The 19,947-nt window shown below is 41.1% G+C and overlaps 2 protein-coding genes across 10 annotated transcripts in view; one reads left to right on the top strand and one right to left on the bottom strand.

Annotated features, from left to right (window-relative positions):
- itgb4 (integrin, beta 4) overlaps positions 1 to 16,637 on the top strand; it is a 91,289-nt gene extending 74,652 nt beyond the window's left edge. For 2 of the 4 annotated variants that reach the window (XM_037535807.1, XM_037535808.1), the window contains exons 31-42: positions 1,415 to 1,552; positions 1,948 to 2,130; positions 2,290 to 2,424; positions 4,386 to 4,550; positions 5,737 to 5,901; positions 6,178 to 6,291; positions 7,447 to 7,596; positions 8,589 to 8,777; positions 9,590 to 9,745; positions 10,800 to 10,961; positions 11,593 to 11,709; positions 13,686 to 13,825. In XM_037535807.1, the coding sequence (XP_037391704.1) occupies positions 1,415 to 1,552; positions 1,948 to 2,130; positions 2,290 to 2,424; positions 4,386 to 4,550; positions 5,737 to 5,901; positions 6,178 to 6,291; positions 7,447 to 7,596; positions 8,589 to 8,777; positions 9,590 to 9,745; positions 10,800 to 10,961; positions 11,593 to 11,709; positions 13,686 to 13,825 (1,814 nt within the window). Of the gene's footprint in view, positions 1 to 1,414; positions 1,553 to 1,947; positions 2,131 to 2,289; positions 2,425 to 4,385; positions 4,551 to 5,736; positions 5,902 to 6,177; positions 6,292 to 7,446; positions 7,597 to 8,588; positions 8,778 to 9,589; positions 9,746 to 10,799; positions 10,962 to 11,592; positions 11,710 to 13,685 lie in introns of all 4 variants that reach the window. The other 2 variants (XM_037535809.1, XM_037535810.1) reach the window with 2 other exon arrangements.
- A 1,039-nt stretch (positions 16,638 to 17,676) lies between these two features.
- zgc:194990 (uncharacterized protein LOC568410 homolog) overlaps positions 17,677 to 19,947 on the bottom strand; it is a 23,049-nt gene continuing 20,778 nt past the window's right edge. For all 6 annotated transcript variants that reach the window (XM_017687546.2, XM_017687545.2, XM_017687549.2 and 3 more), the window contains one exon: positions 17,677 to 18,579. In XM_017687546.2, coding sequence (XP_017543035.2) covers positions 18,020 to 18,579 — 560 coding nt within the window. In that variant the 3' untranslated portion in view covers positions 17,677 to 18,019. The remainder of the gene's footprint in view (positions 18,580 to 19,947) is intronic.

The following is a 19,947-nucleotide window of genomic DNA, read 5'->3' on the forward strand; positions in this document are numbered from 1 at the left end:
CTTTCAGCTCCAGGCATTTCCTGTAGACAGCTAACAGTTTTTTGTTCTTGAATCAGAACAGTTTCATGTCAGAAATATTCATAATTTTGCTTCCACGCATCAGCACTACACACTGATCCAGTGCATCACATTTCCCATCCCAGTAAAATCCCATCCCATCCATGGCAGCGATGTGGGGTTTTGCTTTGCATACTTCAGTAATTCTATTCAAGATTTTTCTTGGTCTTCCAGATCTTGTCCTTATTTCAACACTTTTAATCTTCTTAACCTTTTGCATATCTATATAACACGATCCTCATATGTTTCATATCTAAACGCTCCGTTATCTTCATCACTACTTTCCAAACCCGCTGCAGCAGATTCAGCAGCTGTAAACTCTCTTATGTCGTTTCACACGAGTCTTCAATGTAGAATGAATGAAGAATGAAGGGTGTGGCGGTCAGTCCTTAGTGATCTCCTGAGTGTCCATCAGTCAGTTTCACACAGAATGTAGACGGACACATCAATCCACCAGCTCCACATGGTGAAATGCAGATGGTATATCTCCGCCCCTCTTCATAGGCTCATAACTCCGAATGTGAGTCTCGTAGGATCTCATGATGAGATGGAGTGGAAAGGGCGGCTCTACAGATTCAGGAAGTGGATTTCTGAGCTGGAACATCACAAAGAGACACAAACAGATATAGAAACAGAGAATTTTATGTGTGGGTGGGTTTGTAGGCCCCAGATGGTTAACTGCATTATAGACTGTGGTAATGACAAGTGATCATATAATTTTAGAATCTCATTGCTGAGAGGTGTGAAGGGTTAGAGAGTTAATTATGCTCCTGAGTTGACTATAACTGACTTGGTTTAAGGCCTGATGAGTAACATAAAAACACACACAAAACAAAACCAGTACACAAAAACAAAACAAGCGAATGGACGGCAGTCCTGTATTAGAAGTACATGAAAATGCGTCATTTGACCAGGGATGCCAAAACTTTCACATACAGTATATACCTGTATATACTATAGATACTGTATATCACAATAAACATAAATACTTGGAATCAAACTGACAAACTTTTTTTTGGATGAACAAACAAGCCTGATTGACTAATTAATAATACTTAATAATCATTTTCCCACATTTTCCAGTGATTTTTTTTTACTTTTCACAATGTTTCTAATGTTTAAGACTAATTATTTTAAATCTAATTTTAACATATATATCACATGTATTTCACAGAATATATTGCATTGCCATGTTGCCATGTTACCTCTTACCACAACACATTGACAGCCAGGCTGTGTCCAATTTTTCCAATATGTTCAATTATTTTGATGAATCAGGGCTGGAATAACACTAAAATATGGATTTTCTTTGGCACTTTTGTTGTTAACATCTGTTCTAAATGTCTTCTAACTGCAGTGCCCAGTGAACCAGGACGCCTGGCCTTCAACGTCATCGGCCCGACTGTCACTCAGCTGAGCTGGGCAGAGCCAGCGGAACCCAATGGGGTGATTACGGAGTATGAGGTCGTCTACACGCCCATCAACGAGGACAGCAGTGAGTAAATCTAACCGTAATCCTGTCCTGACAACATATTGCACACATTAGCATATTACTGCAAATGAAAAACTAAAAATACATTTAAATTATCATCCAGAATGAAGCACTAAGTAAGACACTTTTTCTAAACAGTTCAGAAAATATGACAAATTTCTAAAAAATAAATAATTGCAGTATTTATCATTTAGTAACTTTTTGTCTTTCACTACTGAAAATGTAGAATAAAGCATATAAAATAACTTGTGATGTCCAGTTTATAACATTCTGGATGTGTTTTAAAATAAATTTGAATTCATTTGAATGTCACACAGTTGTGTAGCTTTCAGATTCCAGGGCTCTCCTTTCTGCTGTACAACGACATTTTCTTCAAATTCTCTTTCCTCTGTGTCTAGAACCCATTGGACCCTCTAAAAAGGTGAAGATCGACAACCCAAAGAAGCGCATGCTGCTGATTGAGAACCTGCAGCCGTCGCAGACGTACTGCTACAAAGTGCGCGCCAGCAACAAGGTGGGCTGGGGACCCTACAGAGATGCCACCATCAATCTGGCAACCCAGCCACACAGGCCCATGTCCAGTAAGTCTGTTAGGACTTCTACAATGTTATATTATAAGGTCCGATTGTGCACGCCTGGTATGGTTTACATAACGTCTTGGATAATGTTCCAACAATCAAGATCTTTGGTCGCTTGCTGGCGTTCTGATTGGTCTGGTTTCCATTCTCACCCTCCTGTAGTTCCCATCATCCCTGATATTCCGATCGTGGATGCAGAAGCAGGCGAGGAGTACGACAGCTATCTGATGTACAGTAACGAAGTCCTGCGCTCACCCACTGCCAGCGGCAGGCCCAGCGTGTCTGACTTAACCGAAGGTACGTTCCAAATCTGCCATTCAGACGGTTCATACGTCTGTATATGTTTCACGATAGCACTTCACAGGGGTAGCTTAGCCGCAAACGCTAATGTGACCAATCGGATCACTAACTGTGTTTCTGTCCAAGGGACTTCTTTTAATGAAAATGTTTTAACGCTTAAAGAGGATTGTCGTGAAAATCCACACTGGTTCTGATGGGAAAAATTAAATAAAATCTAAATTAAAATAAAGGGAATGTCCTGAGCAGAAGGCAATGGGAATGTCAGGCCACAAGTTCATGAAATCAAGGACGGAAGCAACCAAAACTTGTGTGACAACAGGAAATGACATCATTATTTAAAGTATTTTCATCACGTAATGTCAGTTTAAAGGAAATGAGCTAAAAATCCCACATTTTTAAAAATGCATTTTCATTTTATCGCTTGCAATTTGCATATAAAGTAGATCAAACGTATGTTGTTCATTAACTTCATGCTTTCATGCGATGCTAGTTTTTATTCACTGTTAGCACTTTCAGCTCCCTTTAATTCGCAAAAACGCATTTAATTGATTGTTTGTGCTACAAGTATTAATAAGTCAGTTTGTTTCTATCAATCTGCGTAAGCTGCTTAAATGCTTTTAAATGGACAATGTTCAGACGCTGCTAGCTTTGGTGGCCAGGATTCTGATTTGTTTTGTGTTCATGCCTAAAGGATAATAACTAGCTGTTCAGATGAGAGTCTGACCGATATGAAAATTTTGTGGCCGATATTGACTATAATAATAAATTCCAGTAAGCGATTTCATGTCTTACAATTTTTCATTTTTAGGTTTTAACTCCAGTGTTCACCTATATTGGTAGTACCATGCATTACCATGCATAGTACCATGCATCAATATCAATATCAGCTGATGTTATCAGCCAACTGATATATCGGTCATACCCAAGCAATATATAAAAACCATCGCTTTCTTCAATCATCAGCTTCCATGCACAGAAGCCTCAGTCGAAATGACCTGACTGTTTTCTTCCTTTTCTCGCTTACTGCTATATTGAAATTGTATTCCCAGTGTAAAGTCATGACAGATTTGTTGACGTGTCTTCTTCCTTTCCATTGTGAGACTGTTAAAGTTAATGTTAGACTTCATATAAGCTCAACCTCTGCAGCTGATTCAGTCTTTGGCATTGAGGTGCTTAAGAAGGGCTTCTTCTCCTTCCTTCCCTTCATCGCTTTGCCTAATTATAGTCACTAACCATGGCTTTGCCTACTCGTCCTCCATGCTTTGCTTGCTTCCCCCCACATGAACTCCAAAGGCAAGCGCTGGAAGCATGTTAAGCTAGTGGGTTCGGACCTGGATCTCCGTACGGTGTCCTGGAAACTGCCTGCGGACGTCATTCCATACCGCCTGAGCTCCAGCACTGAAGGCAGCGATGACCCGCCGCCAGCTAGCCATTTACAGACCCCTCATCCAGGTGGCCATCTGCATGGTGGCCACATCCAGACCCTTCAGCAAGGTGAAGACCCAAACAATGTCCACCTGCTAGAGCGCATGCCAGCCTGCCAGCCTTCCAGCCTTCCTTAACGCTGCTCTCCTAGCATGCACAGCTAGCTATCCATCTCTGCTGTGGATAGCTAACTCGTCTCAAACTGCTATCAGGGAACCTGCTACCATGCTTTGGGTTGGTGTCATCTGGACTACTGTACCTTCTGCGACCAACAGAATGCAGCTGACTGTGGTGGGTTACGACCTCTAGTTTGCAGAGAGAAACTGCTAATACTGTTGCTAGCCACACAGCCACTGCTACCGCTACAGCTGCCATTGGAGAGCTTCCGCCTTGGAGCTGAAGACCGAGAGGATGGTCAGCCTCAGCTGTTTTGCAGCCACATCCCTATTCTGGAGCTCTAAGGTGTTGAGGTACTTTTCCGCCAGGCATACAGCTAATGTTGGTTGTTTTATTCCTTGTTTTTGCATCTACAGAACAGCTGATCAATGGAAAATGGGATCAGAAGTTCTTGTTCCCAGGAGGAAGTGGGTCTCTGACACGGAACATCAGCACCTCTTCTACCAGTTACAGCCTCTCACCCCGTCCAGGAGTTGGCAACCAAACAATGGAGACCACAACAACTTACATATCTGGAAAAGGTAAGTACTCAGATCTTTGCTTGAAGATTCCAGACTTGCAGAGCAATCATTCTACATAGTTTAGTTAGGAACAAAACTAAACAATCTTGGAACCTATTATAGACACTACTGAGAATCTTGATTAGTTAGTTGGAGGGGTTTTAGATTAGAGTCAGAACTTAAATGTTACAGGAGAGGTTTCTCCAGGTTGAGTGGACCTAGAATTATCAATACAAACTGAGTCTGAATGTCCTAACAGAAACACTTTGGATTGGATGATAAACATAATTGAAGCGCCGATCACATCACTTTATGCAAATCTGAGTCAAGTCTCTAGTCCGAGTCAAGTCCAGCCTTGAATCTCTGGGGAGTCCGTGCTGACTGTCTGAGATGAGTCTGATTGGAGTCTCAAAGGTGCAAGTCTGAGACAGGTCTTGAGTTTTGAGGTGGGAGTTTGATTTGAGTCCAAATCAAGTCTCAAGTCTCTAAAATATGAGTCCAAATTGAGTCTTGAGATTATGTAGGTGCGAGTTCTAGTTGGACCACTCAAAGAAGTCTTGGGTCTCTGAGGTGCCAGTCTGATTTGAGGCTTGATTTGAGGTGCGGTTTGAGTCAAGTCTCAGAAACTAATAGAGAACTCTTGGATCTCTGAGGTGCAAAACTGATTTGAGTCTCAAGTGTCTGAGGTGCCAGTCCGATTAGACTCTTATGTCTAATATAGTCTAAGCATTGAGTCTTCAGTCTCTGAGGTTTAAGCAAGGTTCGAGCCAGACTCAAGCCTCAATTTTCTGAAATGGGAGTATAATTTGACTCTAGGATTTTAAAGGTGTGAGTCTGATGTTAGTCTTAAGTCTCTGAGGTGCAAGTCCAAATTGAGTCTCGGGTCTCTGAGCTACAAGTCTAGAGTCTGTGAGGTGCCAGTCTGATTCAGGTCTTGAGCCTTGGAGGTGTGTCCAAGTCGAGTCTCAAGTTTCTGAGGTGCGAATCTGAGTCAGGTTGAGTCTCAAAGACTCTCAAAGTCTTGGGTTTCTAAAGTGTGAGTCTAGAGTTTGTGAGGTGCGAGTCCAATTCGAGTCTCGAGTCTCTGAGGTTTCGTTTACTGTGTTATGATTTACGTTTGCTGAAGTTTTTTACAGCTGCAAAATAGAGCCCTTTATGGGTTAATTGACTAGCAAATAATTGATTGATTATTACACTTGCTTTCCAGGTGGATCTCTGCCGCGAAGGCATGAAATCCAGACGAGTGGCGGACTCCACACTGAGGACGTGATCTTGAGGAAACGCTCCGAGAACAAGACCTACTTTGACAACGACGGCATCAGGGACTCCATCGTGATGGGCGATTTGACTGGAGGATTTTCTGACTTCCTAAGTAAGTCACAGCTTGCTGTAACGTCTTTGTCCTTGCTTTGAGCCGAAAGGCATCGTTATCTGTTTGAAGTAATGGCTGGCAGGTATAACAGCTTTTTGCAGGAACCTTTGGCTAACTGTCGCTCAAGTTCTCATTGTCTCCTCTCATTCTCGTTCTAACGTTCCTACCATTCTGCTGCATCTCTTCCCTGTGCATTGGCATGTCTGTCTGGTCTCGCTGCCCTGTCCTGCCCTGCGCTGCACTTCCCTGCCATGGCCTGCGGTGGTGCTCTTTCAGGCAGCTCTAGCTTCAGCCAGAGTACAACTACCAGCTACAGCCTGAGCTCCAACGTTCGCAATCATGCAGAAGACATCAACGATGCTCTGCAGAACCTGGACAGGGTTCTCCAGGGTGAGTGTACCTAGAACCAACCAATCCAAAGTGTGGAGTCTGAATGAGCTGTCAGAGACACTCTGGATTGATTGAAAAATGTGTGCTAAGGAATTATAAGAACCTAGTGATGTTTCTGAATCCCTGACCTTCACTTTTCTTCAAAACCTTCATGAACAAGATGTTTCAGTGGCCTAAAAATCAAGATTAAGAATCTTTCATTTAAAAAAATTAGTGCCAAAGTTGCCAATGAGTTGCTATATAATATCGCAATACTTGTGATGTTTCACCTACTGCATCTTGGAATCTCAGAATAAATAAATAGGGTGAAACTATGGGCAAGGAAAGTGGTCAGAGCGGCCTCTGCTGTTTTCCAATTAAGAATGCAAATTGACTGAATTGGAGGTACTTCATGTTACAGGTTTTACAGCATTATGTGCCACATTGTCCCCATATTCAGTTACAATTGACAGTAAATTAAAGAAGTACAGTTTTTATAAGCATTTTTCCAAAGCTGACAACATTTACCATACATTCCCAATGCAGTGCGATTTTAAGTACAAAGAGGTCATTTTCTCTGTTGGAAAAGTGTGTGACAGGTGTAAAAGCTTTTTTTTGGAGAACATTAGGAAACTTGGCTCTAGGCTCTACGGCTGCTACATTGTATTCAGAGCTGCTGTGCTTGTTCAGTCACACCAAAGTTGCAAAGATTTTTACCAGTTGATAATATAATAAAATGTTCAAAATGTTTTGACCACAACCAGCAGGTGGTGCAGTTCTGCCATTCCCTTCTCATACTAAACTAACTTTCTCTTTTGGGTGTTGTAACAATATAGTAATTGTCACGTTTAAAGCAAATGTTTGATTTTGAATTTGTTTCAGTTGTTAATACTTGTAAGGACATTATTTTGTAGAGTCCCACAGATGTAAAGGACATCTTTGCTGACCTCATAATGTTCCAACAAAGCCCCTATGCAGTTGTAGTAAACATTTACCATGTTTTCTCCTCCGTTATAGACTTTACTACATCATAAATTCAGATTTATTGTGTTATCGCGATCATGTCGTCGTATCGCCCACCCCTTCGGTAGCCGTACCTCAGTGAGTGATTCTGCTGCCACCTCAGAAGTTAAATGTTGATGTTCCTCTGAACCTGAGTGTTGTCGGTACCTGTAGATTCTCGGCTGACCCGCGGCGTCCCCGAAACCCCGAGCAGGCTGGTGTTCTCGGCCCTGGGCCCCACAGCACTGAAGGTCAGCTGGCAGGAGCCCCACTGTGAGAACCCTGTGCTGGGATACTGTGTCCTCTACCAGCTCCTCAACGGAGGTCAGTACAGCTCGGATCCACTTCAGTACCACCTTAAAAATGATTCAGGCTACGTATAAGATGACTTCAGTTAGACATTGTAGCAGTAGAAGTGCTTATATATCTTATATTTCGCTACTGTTGGAACCTCGTATCTCCAAAATGGTAACTTTACAGGAGAACGAAAAAACGCACTTAACTTTTAATGTAAGTGAATGGAACCAGAATTTTTCCAAGTCATTTTATGTCTTTTTTTTTTGGTCCATTCATCATGAAATTTATACACAATACAAAGAGCAACATATATTTTCAAATTATGTAAAAAAAATGGAGATATTAGTCTGAGGATTCATATCCATTAGTCAAACAATGTGATAAAGTGTCAGATCTCCTGTACAAAAGGCTAGTGAATCTTGTCAGACTTGCATTTTTTTATATTTTATATTGTTCAATTTTTTTTCCCAGTATGTAAATCCAGCAAGTACAAAATTGTGCACAAAGATTTGAAGATAAACACAAGTATACATGTCGTTCATGGTATTAAAATGGACTACTATGTAATTTTGCTCAGGTAATTATTTTTTCAAAATAAAAGACCTAATTTTTTATTTTGAAAAACTATCATTTTCAGTGAAACTCATTTCTTAAGTATTTGTATATTACACAGCTATTTTGTCTCCTTTTAACTCAAGCATTTAAACCCAAGACAGTTAAACCTCCAACAACAATGTATAGACTGTTGAATGAACCTTCTGCACAATAACATGTTAAAGAATTAAAAGGAGGTTGAAAGTCTAGGCAGAAGGTCAGGGTCAGAACACCTTCTGTTCAAAGGGGCAAAGCCATTTTTGTCCAGAAATGAGGAGCAATATAGTTTTTCAGAGTAAAAATGGTGACTTTTATTTTGAAAATGCATCTAAAATGAGTAAAATGATTTTATATGAAGAGGCTAATCATCCTCCTTTATTAATGAATGAATGAATGCTTTAATATATTTGGAATGGTCTCCGCAGGTGAGACGAAGCGTGTGGATATCACGAACCCCGCGCAGAACTCTGTGGTGGTGCAGGACCTGCTGCCCAACCAGTCTTACCTGTTCAAGGTGAAAGCTCAGAGTCAGGAGGGCTGGGGGCCCGAGAGAGAGGGGGTCATCACCATCGAGTCCACCGTGGACCCCAAGAGCCCCCTCAGCCCCGTACCAGGTGGGGACATTCTTCCTGTCATAACATCTAATTGTCTGTAGGGGTCAGTGATGTTCCACTGCTGATACTTAGATGAATTGTTCTCTGATAGAGCTCCTGTTAAACTAGCCACACTCAGTTTACTGAACAGAGCCATTCAGAGGGTTTGGTGTGAAACGGTTCAGACGTCTTTACAGTGGTGGTGATAGGAACCAGACGTCGCCATGACTACAACACAGATATAGACACTTTATTTACCATCCAGAACCACCAGAGAACCTACACGAGTCTTCTGAGTTCATATGGAATGTTGATGACGGAAAATAGTCAGGCATAAATCAGGCAGTGAATTCAGAACCAGTTCATGTAGGAACTTTCTGTGAGGAGCTTTTAGAGGGGGACGTCTGGTTCCTATCACCACCACTGTGAGCAGTTCTGACTCATTAAGTTTATCTAGAACATAGCGTTTCACACCAAACCACTCTGAACCCAATCTGTTTACATCTGAACCACCTAATTATGTGTAAAAATGTATTAAAATGAGTGAAAAAGAAAAAGATTTAAACCTTTAAGTCATAACTTACAGCGAGGCTTGATGCGTAGATTTCGGAGATTTATATTTGGGTTAATGTGTGTTTAACTCTGTTTAACTCTCAATTCTGACTTGGTAAGTTTCTCTAGAACAGAGCGTTTCACACCAAACCACTCTTTTTGTAAAAATGATAGAATTCCCACTTAAAACAGTGGAATAGGCTGAATGATCCTCTGTTAACCCCCTGCTGAGAAGATGTAGATGCTGATGTGATGATAAGTGTGTCTGTTTGGGTTGTCAGGCTCCTCGTTCACTCTGAGCACGCCCAGCGCTCCAGGTCCGCTCGTCTTCACGGCTCTGAGCCCGGAGACTCTGCAGCTCAGCTGGGATAAACCACGCAAACCCAATGGAGAGATCCTGGGTTATGTGGTCACCTGTGAACAGCTGCATGGCGGAGGTCATTATCCTGCTTTTGTGTTCGTCTTCACCTTTAATTAGCCTCTCAGTGGCGATCAGCTGATTACACTGCACACTTATTTATTATTATTTAGTTAATCATCTGAAAGATTAATCTCAGTCACTGCTTGTTTATAACTACCGACCTGTAGCAGTTTATCAATACTGCTAGTTTTATTATGTCAAAAGTTTGAATTTGATCTTAAAATAATGATTTGACTTATGTAGAAATCTCAGGATTTTAATTTATCTTTCAAATTTCTCTTATGTTGAAACAATGAAAGATTTTTTTCTTCCACCCCAATTTCTAATTTCTTAAATTTATAAATAAACATATGTAAAATTCCACCCACTAGCTGGGTCCCCCATTCCTTTGATCTTTAAATTTGTCCTTATTCTGAAATTTTTACTTATTATAGCGAGTTTAGTAAGTTAAGAGTTTTGTGAAAACAAGTCGTTATTTTAAGATATTCAGTCCTTTTTGTGGGAGTAATGTAAAATTTTGAAAAAGATGGGTCTTTAGAAAAACAATGGCTCTATACAGAACCATTAATCTGTAAAGAACCTTTTGCATGCCTCTGCTTGGTCAAATGGTTCTTCAGATTGATGGAGAACGTGTTGTTTTGTATATGGCTCTATAGAAATCTTTTGGAAAATGGTTCTATATTGTACCAAAAAGGGTTGTGCTGTTGTAGTGATGTCAAGCTTGTAACAGTAGAAGAACCCTTTTTGGTGCTATGTAGAACCATACACAACAGGTTCTCTATCAACCTAAAGAACCATTTTACCATGCAAAGAAATATTTATAATATAGTTCATTGTTCTATAAAGAACAGTGGCTTTTACTAAAGAACTATTGAAGAACCATCTTTTTTAGGCATGCAAAGGTAAAGAAAGCAATTATTCCAGCACAATAAGTCGACATTTTAAGAAAACATTTCAAAATAAAAGTCTACATGTTGAAATAAGGCAGAATGTTAAGAAAATAAATCATTGAACGTTGAACATACAGTCTGATATGTAACGGTTTCTGTGCATTCCCATTGTTCCTGCAGGAGATATACGCTCCTTCCAGGTCAGCGGTAACGCAGCCACCTCACTGACCGTGTCTGACCTCAGTGAGAATGTGCCGTACAAGTTTAAAGTTCAAGCGCAGACCACGCAGGGCTTTGGGCCGGAGAGGGAGGGCATCATCACCATCGAGTCTCAGGATGGAGGTACAAACACTCAGAATTCACCGTACAAACTATTACTGTATGGAAAACAACAGAAACTGTAAATCTGACAGGTGACCCCAAACTTCTGAACCGCATGTACATTAGGGGGTCATAGTTAACAGGTAAACAAGTCAATGTAATAGGTTATTAGTGCCGTCCGGTTCACAGTGGTGTGTCATGACTATGTATATGATATATACACTTTATATACACTTTATATTGACTGTATACATGATATGAACACTCATATGAGTGACATGATATGAACACACACACACACACACACACACTCTCTGACTGGATATATGACATTATATATACACTGATTGTACATATGATATAGATACACTCACTGACTGTACATGACACATGATATAGACACCCACTGGTTGAACATGCAGACGCTGTTGCTCTCGCCGGACGTTGGTGATAACTGGAATCTCTGTTTCCTCTGTTGAGATCACGTGATCTCCATGTTCAGGTTCTACAAGCGAATTAATGTTATGAAATTACTGAGGGTGATAAATACATTTGAATGAAGCTGATTTTGTTCCCTCATATTCAGCGCAACACAATTTACCGCTTCTGTAGGTTCTTTAGTGTTCTTTTCTTTTTTTTCTATCTGTATCAGGATCTATGGGTCAGTACAGCAGCTCGTCTTTGATGAGGAGAGAAGTGTTTAACCTTCCGACACAGACCAGCACACATACCAGCCACACCATGTTCTCAGAACCCTTCGTCACGTCAGGTACGTATGGACACAGAACCACTGAGACCACAAGGAGCATCACTCAGCAGTAAGATCTAAAGTCATGATCCCATATGATGAGATGCATATAAACTTAGCACAAAAAGTAAGGAAATTTGTGTTTGCTAGATTGTTTCTTTGTTGTAACAATGCTTCTTGGCAATAAATCTTATACCGTTGGAAAGCCTGTTAATTTCCCTTTTAAATGGTGCCACATTTGTAAGGAACATGCATTGGTGGGATGAGCAGTGGAGCTGAGTATGTGGGTTCCGCCCATGAAAAATTTGCCAAATCCTCTCTGCTAATGCCAAACAGCTTATTCTGCCATTGCCTCGTTTGGTGTTTGGTGGACTGGATGATTGAAGTTTGAAGAAACAAGACATATTGGCAATTTAACAATTTATTCATTTAACAAACAGGAGCCTCAGTAGCCACAACAGCCTGGCATCTCCTATAGCCTGGTCACACACTGCTGTGGGATGGCATCCCATTCTTCAACCAGCATTTGTCGCAAGTCAGCCAACGTGGTTGTGTTGGTCACTCTGGTACGAACAACACGCCATGTTCAATGGGGTTGAGGTCAGGACTGCTGGCAGGCCATTCCATCCTCCCCACTCCCAAAATCTGGAGGTAGTCTCTGATAAACCCCGCTCTGTGGGGGCGAGCATTGTCATCAGAGTTTGGGTCCCAGACTGTGGAGATATGGGATTGCCACTGGTTACAGAATTTCATCTCGGTATCTCACTGCATTGAGATTGCCTCCAAAAATAAGCCTAATATTTCCAGTGAGGGAGATGCCGCCCCACACCATCACACTGCTTCCACTAAAAGATGTTACTCTATCAGTGCAGCAATCAGCATAGCGTTTCTCCGCGTCGGGACATTAACAGGTTTTCCAACGGTATAAGATTTATTGCCAAGAAGCATTGTTACAACAAAGAAACAATTTCCTTACTTTTTGTGCTTTTATATATCCCATTTTTTAACATATCTCTACCCAAACTGTACCAAATGTCTCAGTAGTGACTGTTTTAGTGACAATTTTAGCTCATTTTGCACTGAAACATTCAGCAAACACAGCTTTGAACATCATATTTTACAATAAAACACTAAAGAGTGCTGAGCTGCAGAAAGTATGACAATTCTTAATGTTCCTCACTGACTTTCAGATTTTGGGACACATTCACATCAAAACAATGGGATCTAACTGCTCACCATGTGGCCATGAGGGACAGGGATGCAGCCTCAATTCCTGCTCTGAAAGGCAGGGGCGTGGCTAAAATAAGGCTCCACCTACTGACTAAAACTCAGCATTTCTGAAGTGACATGAAAACATGGGGCAGCATATTTTTTTGGCTAATAATAAAAACCATAATAAATCAAAATCTTTCAACCTTAAAATAAGTCAAAGAGATCTTTAGTAAAACAACATCTACATTTTTACATTTTTTTTTATCATTTTCAGAAATCTAGGGGTTTGGGTTTGGGACAGACTCCTCCCAACAGAAAGAACCCTATAAAAGATGATTTTCTATGGACTTAGTTTGTTACCATCTCTATTAATGCCTTGGGTTAAAATAGTTCAGAACAAAATGCTAGTAAATATCTAAGGTTGGAATTCTTGAAAAATACAAAAAAAAAACCCACAATCTAAAACCATATTACTCTGAACTTTGGTTACGTGATCGATATCTTCTGAAAGTAAAAGTAAAAATGTTCAAATGGCTTGAGCGACAAAGTCGTTGCTTAGACAGTTAGAACGTCTCCTGCGTGGCCAGAACCGTTTTATAAATTGAAGTAACAAAACACTTGCAAACTGACTTAAAATGGATGGACGATGGAATTTAGTTTCTAAAACCTGTTTTATTTGAGTATCGAACTGAAAACCGTCACTGAATCTGCACTAAAAAGGTCTTTTCAGTTTAAACTAGGTTACGACGTTTTGTCTCCTGACTTGTCGCTCGTGTTTGTTTCAGACGGCATGATGATGTCGAGCAGGCAGATCACGCAGCATGTGGAGACGAGCGGCAGCATGACCCGGCAGGTGGAGATGGTCCAGCGAGGAGTGACATCCACCGTCACTAAGCGGGTGGAGAAGCAGTACTACGAAGCCTGATTTCACAGATTAACAGACATTGTCCCGTAAACAGGCCCACAGTCTGACCCCAGACCCAGACCTGCCGCCACAACGGCTTTAACGCCACAGTCTGGGGCAAAATCCAACCCCCCCCCCACACCTTTTACCCCAAAGGTAGATAACAGTGTACCATACACTCTTAAATCAGATGGTTCTTCAAGGGTCCTTTAGTAAAGGGAATGATTCTGTTAAGTTCTATGCAGGCCTAAAAAGATTTGCTGTACATTTGGTGCTATAAAGAACCATTACATCATGCAAAGAACCATTTAAGGATGTCATGGATCTCTGAGTGTTCATGGGTCTATGTAGAATCATTCCCTTTCATGTTTAAATGGTTCTTCTGATGGGGAATGTGTGAGAACCTTTTTGAAAGTGGTTCTATGTAGCACCAAAACATCATTATGACAGCAGAACCCTCTTTACTGCCACTGAGGACCATTTACAAGACATTCTTCATCAGGCTGAAGAACCATTTCACCATGCAAATGGTTTTAGACAGAACCATTCACTTTACTGAAGAACCCATTTTAAGAGTGTACAGTGTTAAAAAACCAGACTATTAGAGATGAAATTGGCAGATGTAGCCTTTATGACGGACGACACCTGGTGAAATAAGCATAAACGGCGACGCTTATAAAGGCTTATGTCAGTTGGCATGACGAAATTATGAGCTCAGCATTGCCATAAAGCATTAGACAAACAGGCCACACGGTTTGAGGACAGTTGGTGGGGTATAAGCTACCATCGCTAGTTAGCTACATTAGCCGCGTAACTCTTTCACCAAACTACGAATTTCATTTTGATGTGAAGCAGCGCAGCAGCTGAAACTACTGCTGAATATACTAATGATAATATACTAATCACACGTGGTGTCGCCGTCACATCAAAACCTCGTATCTACACTTTTGTTTTTAATATTTTAATGTAATTTAAAAATTTCCTTGACATTTACACTGTGTGAGACTTTCATGATGAACAGACCAGTGCAAGTGGTCCACAATTACATGGGAAAAAATATATATGTTTACACCGACTTCCATTAAAAGTGGAATGTTTTCTCCTGTAAAGTTTCCGTTTTGGAGACGTAAGTTTTGCTCTAACAGCAACGATATATTTATGGAAAGAAAGGAGCAGCGTTTCAAACCGCCGTGTTCAACTGTAGAGTCATCTTTCTCAGAATGTCACTGTAAAAACAACTGTTTTGTTGAATGTTATCAAACTAATTCCTGCCATATATGCAGATAGAATCTTCTAATCCTGAGAACTCACTTTCTGTTTGGAATTATAAGGTTCTAGATCGAACCTGATGGAACTAAGTTTGACTTTGGGGTTGGAACTATTTTTGTTCTCTAGATAAAGAGTCCAAAAATACACACACACACACACACACACACACACACACACACACACACACATATAGTGGTTATCAGAAGATAACAGGAGAAGCAAAAAAACTACTTTACTTTTAATGTAAGTCAATGGAACCAGAGTTCCTTCCAAGAAATTTTAGCCCGTTCCTTTCAGTCCTTTCATCATGAAATTTACACACAATGTGAAGAACAACAGGCCTTTTCTAATTATCTCAATATATATTTAGTCGGATCAAAACTTCGTATCTCCAAAATGGGAACTTTACAGGAGAAGGAAAAAACCTACTCTACTTTTAATGTAAGTCAATGGAACCAGAATTTTTTCCAAATAATTTTAGGTAATTTCTGTTGGTCCTTTCCTTGTGAAATGTACACAGAGGACTTAGAACCATAGGTACTTTCAAATTATGTCAAAAACTGAAAAACGGAGATACGAGGTTTTTGTCCGACAGCAGCGATTTACTCTCTCTTTTTCAAATTGTGCCAAAACCATGTGCGCTTCACTGTGTGCGTGTCTGTACAGACCAGTTTTAGTTTAGGGTAATATTCCACCTTCCACTTCAACTCTGAATATATATTTTTATATGTTTGATTTTTTTCGTGATTTCTGATACAACACTTCATTTGAAGGCTACATAGCTCATAACACACGCATATTACCATGTTCACAAAGCAACAGCAGTGCGTTTTCACAAGATGACAGAATATTTGATGAAATTAAGTACATTGGATATTTTCTAAAAGCTTTTTTTGTTCCATTTATTATTATTATGGAGTTTATAAGGCAGAAGATTCCACTTTGTCATGTTTCATAGAGCTGACATAAGGTGTTCATTACTTTGGAATGATGGTTAATAACAGTGTTACAAATGGAGCAAACGCAAGTTCAGTTTTAGGGCCGGTTTGTTGACACAGGATCATAAAATGCTTCACATCGTCTGATACATCATCACAAATACTGACATAGGGTGCTTATAAGCGGTGAAGTATTGCTTTGCTTTTGGAACATGTTATTCAATTATCATGCATGTGGAATGAGTTCCCTTCAAATAAAGTGCGAACTTTATTTTTCTTTTTACATCAAAGCTCACACGTAATGCCATGTCAGTCTCTTTTCTAACACAAATCAGTTTATTTTCTAAATGTGTGACTGACGTTTGGCTCCGCTTGAGCGTCTGTTGCTCGGTTTGACAGTATATCAACGTTTGCTGGGATAAATTTGCTTCTGCCACTTCGGAGAAGTTTTACTATCTGTATTTTTCATGAATATCTTGCTTAAGTATTACATTGTTAGTATTTTTATATTTTTACTTTACTTAAAATATCGTCCATCATATCCACTGACAGTTCAGTATCAGCAAAAGAATTTCTATTAAACATGTCAACTTTTACGTTTACAGTATAATAAAACAAATAAAGCAGCTGTGTGTGAGTTTTTTTATTAAAAAGAGACCAAAACGCAGGCAAAGTACTGAAACACTGCAGCGCTTCATTAGATTTACAGAATATTAAATGTATGCAGATAAGAACATCGACCTGCTCAGGTTATATGCTAAACAACTGCGTGAGCTGCATGAAAAACAAACGATGCATTAAAAAAGCTAATTTACAAGACAAATAAACAGCTTATTTAATATGACGAACTTGGCCCAGTTTGGTGTTTACTGGTTCCATTAACTAAAGCAAATCCAAACAGGCAAAAGCAAGACAGTATGTGCCGGTTTAACCAGCCTCAGCAGATTTTTACATAAGAAAAGCTAAAATAAATGAAATACTTTTCCATCTACAGGTTCACTACTTGTGTGTGTCTACACTGGCCGCTAAAGGTTTGGGGACACTTCATCTTTCAAACTGATTTTAATATAGTTGAGCATGTTTTCTTTGCTGGTTTGCAATAACGGCTCAAATTCAATATAAAAAGCAGTTCAGTCGGTTCAATTTTTCTCCAGGAGCAGCTGTTAAACAATGTCTTGTAGGTCTGTCTGGCACTAGAGGGCGCTGCTGAGGGCGCTCAGTAGAAGTAATGCTACCCAACCAACATACTTTTACCCGGTCAAAATCAACTCAACAAAGTGTCCCCAAACCTGGAGAGGCGGCGTGTTTAATCAGTGCGCTGGTAAATCAGTAGAAGTGTGAGAGAAACGTCATGCTTTGTGTGAGATTTCCAGTAAACAGTGTTCTTGTGCCCAGAAGATAATGTGTAAACATTTCAGGCTTGAATCTTTATTCATGTCTGAGATACAGAAGCCTTTAGAACCTCTTTAACTCTTTAACTGGTTCCAAACCACACCTCGTCATGTTCTTCATAACGTTCATATTCCATAAGCTCCATTCAGAAGCTGGGCGTCGTGTGAGGCTGTAGCTCTTCTCTCCAGTCTAATAGACGGTGACGTCATTTTAAACCCTTATAATAAAAGAAGCTGAACTTTGTTTTTCTACTGAAAGTCGAGCCGTTTTTCCCCAAATCTACACACAAGTAAAAATGTACAGAAACAGGTGGAATAAAATATTATATTCTTACAACAATCTCATAATGAGAAATATCAGAATTATTAACTACATTTAAGATGCTTACACTTGCCAATATATCATTTTTGCAGTATGAACAGCCACTTAATTACCAGACCTGGTTTAATAAGCCTTACAAAGGGCTTTATAAGGGTGTTATAATGTCCTGCTGTACTGAATAAGTGCTGCGGAAGATCCAAGCCTAGTTTTCCACATTACCTACTGAGCAGAATGACCACTTTCAGCTGAGATGGTCAGAAAAGACGATTCACGTAGATTTAGGTTTGTGTTTGAATCAGCCAAACAGGCAGGGTCCGTTACAGAAGCAGGGCCACCGCAGGCCGGCCGGTCTGACCACCATGTCTCTGACCATCTCCGCCGTGCCAAAGATGGGAAAAAGCGTTTCGGTGAACCTTTCGCAGAACGTGTATATGTGACTCCGCCTCTGGATGTCATAGAAGGAGAGCTGACCTTCCTCGTAGTCCAGGTACACGCCTACCCACCTGGGCATCGGTGCAGGGGTCAGCGGAGTAACTGGTAAGGTCAGGGCTTTCAGCTCGGTCCCTCTTTCCAGCCTCAGAGTGTAGTAGCCACTGTGCGTGTTCAGAGAGTCATATCCTCTCCTCAAGGCTGATTCTCTGGCCACTCCGAGTCTCCAGTCTCGGTCGCCCACTTCCACCTCCCAGTAGCGCCTCCCGCAGGAGAAACCCTCGGTTCCCACAGCGCAGATCCAGCCGTCGAAACGCTGGCGATGCCGCGGGACGTCCAGCGGCTCCGGGATGCAACGCATTCGCTTCCCGTCGTCCAAGACCAGCAGAGCTGGGTGAGCCGTGTCGGGATCGAGGGTCACCTCCACTGCGGAGGAACAAAAATGTAAAGCAGGGGAGCAAGTAACACTGGAAACACTCGACAAGATCTGCTCAGATCTGGACGCTGGACTTAAAATTAGATATAACTATACACCAGTCAAGCGTGACATTCTGACCACCTCCTCGTTTCTACACTCATTGTCCACTTTATCAGCTCCACTGACCGTATAGCTGCACTCTGTAGTTCTACAGTTACAGACTGTAGTCCATCTGTTTCTCTGATACTCTGTTACCCTGTTCTTCAGTGGTCAGGACCCCCATGGACCCTCACAGAGCAGGTACTGTTTGGGTGGTGGATCATTCTCAGCACTGCAGTAGCACTGATGTGGCGGTGGTGTGTTAGTGTGTGTTGTGCTGGTCTGAGTAGTTTAGACGCAGCAGTGCTGCTGGAGGTTTTCAGAATAGTCCACCAACTAGAAATATCCAGCAAACAGCGTCCTGTGACCACTGATGACCACACTAATGAGGATGACCAACACAAACTGTGCAGCAGCAGATGAGCTGTCGTCTCTGACTTTACATCTACAAGGTGGACCGACAAGGTAGGAGTGTCTAATAGAGTGGACAGTGAGTGGACTCCAGCAGCACTGCTGTGTCTGATCCACTCGCACCAGCACAACAACCAAGTAGTACCTGCTCTGTGAGGGTCCATGGGGGTCCTGACCACTGAAGAACAGGGTAACAGAGTATCAGAGAAACAGATGGACTACAGTCTGTAACTGTAGAACTACAGAGTGCACCTATGCAATAAGTGGAGCTGATAAACTGGACAATCGCAGAGCGCAGAAACAAGGAGGTGGTCAGAATGTTCTGCCTGACTGGTGTAAATGATCTTCTGCTTTCACCAGGTAGTCAGGTGGCTTGAGGGGAGACTGGATGACTGTATGGGGTATTCTGGTAACTCTGGGTGGTCTGTGCTTTGAGTTAGGAGGTCAGACCGATTCTTGGTGAACAGATATAGGACTCATGGGAAAAGAAGGTAAACAGAACTGTAAAGGAAATTAGACTGAAGGGAGGAGGAGTTTCAGACTAACAAAGAGGGAGAAGAAGGAGGATATGGATAAAGAATCCCCAAAAGTTATGAGACAAAGAATGAACAGTAAAGATCAAAACACTAAAAAATAGGAAAATAAAAAAGTACTATGGCTACCTTCAGACTGCAGCCCAAATCAGATTACTGTCGTATCCAGATTCATTACTGATAATCTGAACAGAAAAAACTCTGATTTCTGCAAATCAGCTCTAAACCACATTTGGAGGTGGTTGGAAATACGACTCCGGTCAGATTCCTACAGATGCGGGTCAGTCTGGACGCTCAGATCGGATTTCAAAGTGTTGTTTTCGTCACTCACAA

The sequence above is a fragment of the Pygocentrus nattereri genome, chromosome 28 (assembly GCF_015220715.1).
Source record: "Pygocentrus nattereri isolate fPygNat1 chromosome 28, fPygNat1.pri, whole genome shotgun sequence".
Taxonomy (NCBI): Eukaryota; Metazoa; Chordata; class Actinopteri; order Characiformes; family Serrasalmidae; genus Pygocentrus; species Pygocentrus nattereri.